Genomic DNA, 10,000 nt, shown 5'->3' on the forward strand with positions numbered 1-10,000 from the left:
GTGAGGATCATATTTTTCAGTAGATTCCAAATTGTAATTACGAGTATAATGTCATAAAGACTACACGTCGTTTACGAGGGCCTTAGAGATATTCAAGAATACAGGTTAGAATTGCTCCCTAGGCAACATGTTCAAATAATATGGAGACATTCCGACGAGCGGGTTTCTAACAGAATGATAACAGGAGAGAGTCCTTAGGATATCTCAACTGTATCATAGCAACAGACCCTCTACAAGTCATTACTCCTCGAGATGTCATCATCACCGGAAGGGGCGTATCAACTAGGAAATGAAACCACGTGACCTTTGCTAACTAACGTTATTGTGGACTTTGTTGTTGTATTATATAACACGCAATACATGTCTAAATTAATCATGGTCTGTAGAAGGTTGTTCAAGACAGTGATTCAACTTGAACTAAAAAGCGAACACAGATAAAGGATAAAAAATGATGGATTTTCAACTCCCACGCATCAACTTTATAGCAATAATCGCCTGGGCAATGAATGAAAACTAGGACTTGGCTCGGGTTCGGTAAATGTCCAGACAATTTTTTCCCCTCTCTCTCTCTCTCTCTCTCTCTCTCTCTCTCTCTCTCTCTCTCTCTCTCTCTCTTTTCCTCATGATCTATTTTCTAGACTAATCCGGATAGAGAGAGAGAGAGAGAGAGAGAGAGAGAGAGAGAGAGAGAACGATATATTATTATTATTATTATATTATTATTATTATTATTATTATTATTATTATTATTATTATTATTATTATTATCATCATTATTATTATTATTATTATTATTATTATTATTATTATTATTATTATTATTATTATTATTATTATTATTATTATTATTATTATTATAAATTGTGTCGTCAAGGGAAACCAATCATTTAAAAAATGCCGATCGAGGAAGAGTGGGAGCGTAAAGGGAAGGGGGGGGGGGGGTGGTATTTATTATTGTTATGTTGTCACCACTATCAACAAACACAGTATCCGATAACGACGAGCATAGAATTATATGACGAGTGACCAATACAGGATTCCGAGTGATTCGTGACCTGCAATCGTGACATATGGCTGCGTGATCTTCATTCATGCGACAAAATGAACTCGGAGAGTGACCTGATGCAATCAGCCGACAGTAGTGCTACTCTGCTTAGTTTTGACAAAGCGCCTTTTTAATCTTGACCAGAACTTTTCTTTACACTTCGATAATAATTAATATCGGTTGATTTAAACAAACCCAAAAGTTGTGAGAATTCAATACAGTCTTAACGTCAAGATCGATGAGTATTAATTTGAAATGGAAAGTTGTTTTTTTCTGGCCAAACTGAATTAATGAGTTTTGCCAGTCAATAACCATGACTAGAATGTAATATAGTTAGCTGAAGTCTTGTCGATTTTGAGATTGCTAAGTCTACGTCCTATGCTGCCCAAATTAGGGGAAAACCACCGGTCTGCATTCCAGACACTCCTTGAAGAACCCGTGTCGAAAAAAGACCTGCTTACCGCTTATTAGATTGTCGCTTTATTGCAAATAATAATACAGTATTCAAATTGACCATTTTTTCATACCATTTTTGTGTTCCCCTTCCCTTTGGGTTTTTGTTTGTTTGTTTTGTTTTGTTAAAAGTAATAAAAAAGGTGATTCAACTGTTAAATGATTTATGAAACTTGTCTCATAGAATATCTGACACATTCAAATTCCATGTTAATTAGTCGAACCTCGTTTGGTTATCAGAAATAAACATTGCTGGAATGTCACGTTGTCCCAATTACAAGGTTTTGGACTTACGTATGATTATTTACAAAAGCTCGCTGATGCAACATGGCAACATGGAATGATAATGCCTTGGATGTGTTGCAGGGAGTGTGTCTAAATATCAAAATATCTTGGATCACTGGGTCGAGATATATATATATATATATATATATATATATATATATATATATATATATATATATATATATATATTTATATATATATATATATATATATATATATATATATATATAGAGAGAGAGAGAGAGAGAGAGAGAGAGAGAGAGAGAGAGAGAGAGAGAGAGAGAGAGAGAGAGAGACGCCCTAAACATAACATGGATTCGTTAATAAGATCTTAAACTCATAATATCGCAGCTTTTCATAATCTCATTATCTGAATATGAAAATAGAAAGTAACGAGATAAGTGCTAATAATTTTAACTTAAAATATCGCAACTACTATTATTTTATATCACAAATAAATGTGGAAAATCGTGCGACAAAATAAATTCGTACTAACAGAATACGGAACGATCTTGTAGGGTCGAAGCAGGTGACGAGGATGGTGGCTATTTGATGAACAGCTGCCCTTATACTGAGCCCAATTTTGCTGTCACTGCCACTGGGTAATGAAAAGGACGCTGTTCCTTCTTTCCCTCTATAATGTTTTCCAATTTTCGACCATTGAAAAAATATGTCATTAAAGACTTTGATGAGATTTCATGAAGTGTGTTCGCGTTATGGTACTTTCTAAGACTGACCTCATTGGCTCTAATTTCAGTTTCGCATTTAGTGGTGTTTGGAAAAGAGGACATGCCTTAATGAGTGAGGGCACTTAAGGGGGTGGGGGGCAAGGTGAGCTGATAATGTGGAATGGACCAATTAGAAGAGATGGGGATAATCATTGATGGGACTGGCTGGAAGGGGGGGGGGGGGGGGCTAAAATCAAATGGGTCAGGGTGAATACATCTTTCAAAAAGTTATTTTATGACAGCATTAGTTTTGAACGATATCTGTTCAGTTCAGCAATGAGGTTGTTTGTTTGTTGTTTTTTTTTTTTTGTTTTTTTTTTTTGTTTTTTTTTTTTTTATGCGTGTGTTGTGTGTTCTTCCCCGAATAAAATAACTGTATTGAACTAAAGTGTATCGTTGTTGTCATTATCATTGTTCGTGTTATTGGTTTTGTTACTCATAATTATTATCAGTCAAATCAACGTATGCCTCAATGTTACTAGTTACTGAGCCCGCCAAATCTTTCCCGCCATTTCCTGATGACATAAGTGAGTCACCCAAAGGACAATCGTCGTCCATCTGTGTATTGTTATTGCTGTCTGTGACCTGAAACGTACGAGTGACCTTTTGTATTGCGATAATCTATAGAACTGGAAAAATTAACCAGGAGAATTCCAGAGCAGATTAGTGACTAAAGCAAAATAACTGGAACAGGCGGTATTTCAGATCGAATGATATGACAAAGCGGAACTCGAATGTCAACCAATGAGCTTGTCTTATTCACCGCGCAAAGTCATGATACTAATAAAAGAACACTTGTCATCATCCTCTCTTTAACGGTAACTTCAATATTTTGTAATCGTAAGTTACATTGAGCTGGTGTTATGAGAATGGCACCACATAAGTTACATAACCAGCTCTTAATTCTCAACGTCTGGGTAATTTCTATTGTAATAGAGTATATATGCCTGAGTCGTCAGTTTGATGGGACCGCCGGGTTAAAATCAGAAACAAAACAAAATTGTGATATTGATGAAAATCTATATTTCATAGGAAACGACACCAATCACCATAACGTAGTCAAAGAACAATATGCAGACATATAACAAAAATACTATTTTAACCCCCGCCTTTTCCATATATTTATTTCAATCAACTACATAGTTGTTAAAACACTGTCCAAAAGGTATAGTGGACTTGTTTTCGTGTCCGGATGTGTGAAAATCTTGTACAAAACTCGTGGCTGCCATCATATCATGAAGTTTTGTTTTTCCGAAGGTTACAGGTTGCCCTAAGACCTACTTCGTCCAATAGTCACCCGCAATTACAAGAAGATGGGTGACGCAATATTGCCCCATGTAACCGGAGTAGGAATAATATGTCAATAATTATCGTGTAGTCACATCTAAATTTCTGTTGATTTTTTCTGATACTGTACATAGACGATTGTCTCCATCTAATGCAATGGCGCTGTTCCTTCTTCTTACAAGTTGAGCAGCAATGAGCTTGGTCGTTGAAAAGATTAGTAATAGTAATTGTAAATCACTGGGTTAAGACACTTTTCCCGAATTACTCTACTTGCTCAGGTATGGCTTCGCCTACCGCACTGCAAAGCAGATATTTTTTCATTGTGTATAGTTAAGAAAAAAATTGAATAGGTTTAAAACTGCGTTAGTAGCTCATCCTAAATACCCAGTAGATAAGAGATGGTCATGTTTCGGAATGTGGGTTGTTGTTGAAGGCGGTAAAAATATTGAGGGGAAAGGGCGGTGAGGGCGTTTTGGATGATACAATGAAAGGATAAGAAGCAATTACCTTTGTCCATAGAATGACCTTATAGTTCTGACCATGATAATTATCATGATTCATGCCAGAATGGATATTCGGAATAGCCAAATTCTGGGAGATGAGGCGTCTTGCCTAGTTTTCTATGTGACACTGACCATGATTTTTTAGATTCATATAATATTACGTCATTATGTAGGTAGAGAGAGAGAGAGAGAGAGAGAGAGAGAGAGAGAGAGAGAGAGAGAGAGAGAGTAGTGACCCATACGCTCTCTCTCTCACCTAACCCTACCTCATATAGGAAAGGTCATCCAATGGTCACACGGGGGAGTGTCTGTACACTACTGACCTATTCACACACAGACAATAATGTCGGTGGCAGTGACTGGACTTAAAGGTGATTAACCCAAATATGACAAAAGACCTTCCTTTTTTGCTCTAGAGGTTACCATGCTGGTCACGACAGATTTCATTTCGGGAGGTCAACGGACGAGTTTGACCCTGCTAGTGAGATGATTATTAGTGCCCGACCCTCCTCCCCCCCCTATCACCCCCCCCCCCCCCCCCTCCCCCCACCCCTATCACCAAGGTCTGATGTCCGACTCCCGACTGTCACAAGTGACATGCTCATGGTGACAGGCAGGAGATTTTTAGATTGCTAATAATAGATTTGGTGTAACAGCTAATGTGTTTCTTTCCATAATCCATCATGTTGAGGTTCAAATCTTGCATCACAGAAAAGCTTTGAGAAATACATAATATTATTCTAATGAGTCCATCAATTACTGCTTTTTTTCGAGACTCGCTTTACGAAAGTTAAGTCCCGCCCAAATTCAGATAACTTTGATGAGATTTACTTGTGATTGCATTAAAGCCTTGTTTGGTTTGTTTTTGTTTTTGTCAGTATGTTTTTTTTATTTGTTTTTTTCTTTTTGTTTGTTTGTTTTTGTAATTAAAAAAAAAATTGTTATTTTTTTTGTTTACTTTGTTCTGCCGCCACCCCCCCCCCTCTCTCTCTCTCTCTCTCTCTCTCTCTCTCTCTCTCTCTCTCTCAAATGTCTGATTAAGTAAATGTGTGTGTGTGTGAGAGAGAGAGAGAGAGAGAGAGAGAGAAAGAGAGAGAGAGAGAGAGAGAGAGAAAGAGAGAGAGAATGAGAGAGAGAGAGAGAAAGAAAGAGAGAGATATTTATCTATAAATATAAAGTAAATGTAAATCACTCACCGATAAAAAGGCAGTGGTGAAATAAGGCAGTTGAAGCAGGCATAGCACCAACGTGATGGTTTGACGGATGTCCATTTGCATAGCTTGTCTGTTGGTGTAATACAAGACACAATCTCTGGGATTGGGGTTCGTGTCTTTAGTTAGGTAACGAGAACTGGCACACACTTGATTCTCTCTTTGCCGAGGATTTAATTAGACGAAGGTCTATCACAGGAATGTTCACAATTTTTGACTTGGAACGACTTCGAGCTTCCAGCAAGGCCCAACAGGTCCAAGATTAAATCTAAGATGCAGCCTTAATATAATATTAATATTATATTTAGAATTCTAGGCTTTATGCGTTTGTCGTTGAAATCTTGTGAAACTTGTTCTTTCTTTCTCTTCTTGAAACGATATGTGGTTACTGCAGAAAAAATAATGGGGGGGGGGGGGGGGGGGGGGGGGGAACTGATATATAAACCAATTTTCGACAATCAAGATTTTAGAACAAACCAATCATTGAATGAACAAATAAATTAATTGAGTAATATTTGTGAAGAAAACGTATTTAAACGCTGAACAGATTAAAATGATGAAATTTATTAGTTTGTTTTTTTTTAGAAACTTAAAAAAAAGATGGAAGTCATTCATATTAACTCAAATATTACATAACATGGTAAGCAAGGTGTTTAATCCTAAGTATCGGTTCCCCTCGACATGATATATATCTTTTTGATACGATTGGTCAAAAAATATATATAAAAGTTTGATAACTGCATTTTATGTCGATTAAAGTTATGTTTTCTGGCGCTGATATGACCTTAATGTGTTGCAAGCGCCGTAAAACCCATAAAAACAAACAAAAACAAAAGTTATATTGGTTTGATAGTTTCTCTACCAATAACAAGAAAATTATGACCACAACGATTAATTGGGTATTAGACTCAACAATATTTTATCAAGTTTATAGATCAATAATGATCTATTTTTCATCGGAAAGCAAAGACAGTGATCAAGAATCTAGGGAGAGAAATAGAACTTTCTTTAATTTTTTTAATTTTTTTTTTTTTGTCAGGATTTTTAAAAATCCAGAAATTAGTCGTGAAATTATTGCTTCCTCTAACAGGAAACCCCCAATTTCTTCTCTACTGACTTGGATATTCATTCGACGTGGTCGGCACAACGGTACATTGTGCATTTCATTGAATTTTGTGAAACTTTGAATACAGCTACTCTTAAAACGTTTATATTCATCCATAGAAATATTGCTAGCACATCTACAATCAGTAAAAATGCATAGCTCCATTAATCATTTGTGTTTTTCTCTATTTAATTCGTTTAAAGAATGCGATTTTTAAGGGGAGGGGCGACACCTGAAATATCGATTTTTGGGTCAAAATATAAAATTTCAGTTTTTTATTTATTATCAAAGAACAATCATTTTTCACATATTTTCAGCACTGAGATGGTGATTTGGATAATATAAAGTTTGAAAATCGTCTTTCATAAACTTGGAAGTCGACATGAAAATGCCAAACTTTTCAATTTTTTTGTGAGAATTCAACTGAAAATAATAGTACTGAAAAGCATTATAATACATATCGATGTTGTAAATTTTGATATCGATAGTTTAGTCAACTCTTTGCCCGTCTAGTTGACACGGTTTCAGTCTCATAAATATCAGAATATGGGCAGGGGAGGAGTTTAGAAACTGTTAGTCGCGAACAAAAGTTGTGTGTCAAACAGCTGATAAGAGGTCAAGTTGTCAGGTAAATACAACGTGATCACGAATGGTGCGATCTGATTGGCTGACCTTGTTCTCGACCTCTGACTCCGCGCCAGGGATTGGATGTTGAGTCAGGGTGAAAGTTCGCCTCTCTTACTATTATATTTTACTACGATTTGTTTACCTTTCGATTGATCAGTTGTTTTATCAAATTTTGACACGTATTCACGTTAATTATCTCTAAATATTTCCAATTTTTACTGGATTATTATAAATATACCTAAAGTGACCAAAAAATCCAAACGTTGGCAACAGTTATTTGCTACAAAAGCCAAGAAAGCAAGAAAGTTATGATGGCTCGTGGTTGACCCGTGACCACAAATCTTTGATTGGAATTTGGTGTGTGATAGTAGTATTATGATAAAGCGATTCCAAGCAATGCCACAGCGGAAAGAAATGAAATGGGCTATTCTTGCTGGTCTTTACCACGGTTATTACACCAATGACTTCCCTCAACATAGGTATTGTCCTCCTGAACCGGACTCCAGATGCTTTTATAAAAGAATATATTGCTGCCCATGTGTATCCTGTTGACACAAGCAGCGTGTAAATACACCTTTGAATTTTGATTTGATTCATGAGCACTTGAAGCCTGTATATGCTTTGTTTAAGTGTTGTGAGATGAAGACAACACAAAATCCAAACGAAAGGTTTCATAATTCTGTTTGGTCAAGATGCCATAAAACATACTTCCATTCCCTAAAAAAAGTTGAGTTTGGTGCAGAGAATAATTTTGGTCCAACAGAAATAACATCCCTGAAAGTGTCTTTGGGCATCGGTGGACTGGGAGAACACTCCCAGATGTTGAGTCAGCAAGCAGAGTCAAAAAGACTTGACCAGAGCATAAGGGTTGCTCAACACGAAGAGAAAAAAAAGACGCAAAATGAAAGCTCAGACCAGTGAAAAAGTCCGAGGGAGGCAGAAAAAGAACACGGGGGACCCTCATACGGTGCTGATATGTTTTGAGCTGGTTGTACCGTTTTGTCTTATTATTTTCATTCATTGTTATCTTTGATCTCGTTTTTCTCAAAATGACATTTTTTAACACTATTTTTTTTATCTTATTTTGTCATTTATCAATCAATATGTTTAAAACTTTGCATATCTAGAGCTATAGTGATTATCTAAAATCATACAGAAGGAATTTTAAATATCTTTATTATTTTTTGAAAAATTGACATTTTTATGTCAAAAAACATGATTTTTATCATACCGAAAAAAAAATATTTTTTTTAAAATTTGTAAATAAAAATCTATTAAAAATATTTTAAAAATGCTCTGTATTTTTTAAAATAATATACAAATATACAACCAAGCAAAATTTCAATAAAATTCCATGGAAACTTATTGAGAAAGTAACTTTTTAAAATAGCACCCAGAGAAGAGTAAAATCCAAGATGGCGGCCGTCACCATGGCAACCGGACACGCCCACCCAAATAAATCACATGGTTCTAATCCATTGGTCATAGGCAATGTCCCATATAAAAAGATATTGGATATAATCATTTTTCTTGAAAATAGTTTCAGGTGTCGCCCCTCCCCTTAAATCACACCTTTAAAAAAGATCATAAGCCAAACCTGTTTTGACAGTCATGGATTTAAACCTTAGATTAAATAGTAAAAAACTGAAACGTTTGGGAGCAAGCACAGACGTGCAAAATAAAAGATTCGCCATCTAATTAAATAGAGAAAATCGTTTTCGGGAATTTTTTGGAAAATAAATCAAAACACCGAAACAACTTTAAGCCTCAAGCAGAATGGTAGCGCAAAGTCAGCAATTGAGTTTAAACTTTTTGTTCAAATGTGAAAATGTTTTAAAACCTGTTGAAATAGGGGCTAGATTTTGGGTTATCTGGGTGATGTTGGGGTGCTTTATCCACTCGATCATCTGATAAAGTGCCAGACAACGCAGGGCATTTTTTTTTTTTTTTTTTGTCAAACGTTTTGCTGTCGTTTATATTCTAAAACTAGAACAATCAGTGATTTAACTAATATTTAAAAATTGTTTCTTTCTTTTTTATCGGTCTATAATATTTGATTTGTGTTTCGCCCTTCACAAAGTATACTGTATTCAAACCACGTGGCTTTATCTTGATGAAATTCTTCTTCTACCTTCTCACTCGTTTAGAAAAATTCAAAGTATACGAAATAAGTAACATTATAAAATTGTTAACAAAGAATAAATTCAAAAATAAATAGACAAGTTTTTGCAATCAGAGAAATAATATGAAATTTATAAAGAAAATATAAATGAATTATCTAAATAGATAAATTAATCAATAAGAACACGAATAAATGACTGGAAAAATGAATTATAAGGTAATTTCTTTATGGAGCAAAAAAATAAATAGATAAATAAATAAAATATAATTTAAGAAATACAATTTAAAAAATGTATAATACACAAGCCATATAGTTAAAGAATCAATAAGAAATAGTTAAAAATTAAGATATTAAATAAAGAATATATTTAAAAAAATAAAAAAATTAAAAGATTGGTAAATGATGCAATTTTAACGTTACCTTTCGTCAGTTTTGGGGTTAATTTGATGCGTTTAGCGTGACTTTTAGAATCCGGTAATATGGAATTATAGAATTGAACACAAGATTTAAACTTGTTACTGTTTGATAAATAAGTGTCCAATACTTTTTAGAAAAGGGTTGCAGATTTGGAACGTTCTAAACTTTCGGGATCTTTTTTCTGAACCCAATGGATGTCGAGGGAATATTTATACTG

General features: G+C 34.9%; 1 protein-coding gene across 1 annotated transcript in view; it reads right to left on the minus strand.

Annotated features, from left to right (window-relative positions):
* Window positions 1–10,000, minus strand: part of LOC144964719 (zwei Ig domain protein zig-4-like) — a 19,344-nt gene that overhangs the window by 9,334 nt on the left and 10 nt on the right. Inside the window, exons 1-2 of the mRNA XM_078899260.1 lie at window positions 9,787–10,000; window positions 5,498–5,900 (exon numbers count right to left, since the gene is read on the minus strand). The exon at window positions 9,787–10,000 is cut by the window's right edge and continues 10 nt beyond it. Coding sequence (XP_078755386.1) covers window positions 5,498–5,578 — 81 coding nt within the window. The 5' untranslated portion in view covers window positions 5,579–5,900; window positions 9,787–10,000. The remainder of the gene's footprint in view (window positions 1–5,497; window positions 5,901–9,786) is intronic.

The sequence above is a fragment of the Berghia stephanieae genome, chromosome 2, assembly GCF_034508935.2.
Source record: "Berghia stephanieae isolate SIO BIC M18660-M18661 chromosome 2, UCSD_Bste_1.3, whole genome shotgun sequence".
NCBI classification, from domain to species: domain Eukaryota; kingdom Metazoa; phylum Mollusca; class Gastropoda; order Nudibranchia; family Aeolidiidae; genus Berghia; species Berghia stephanieae.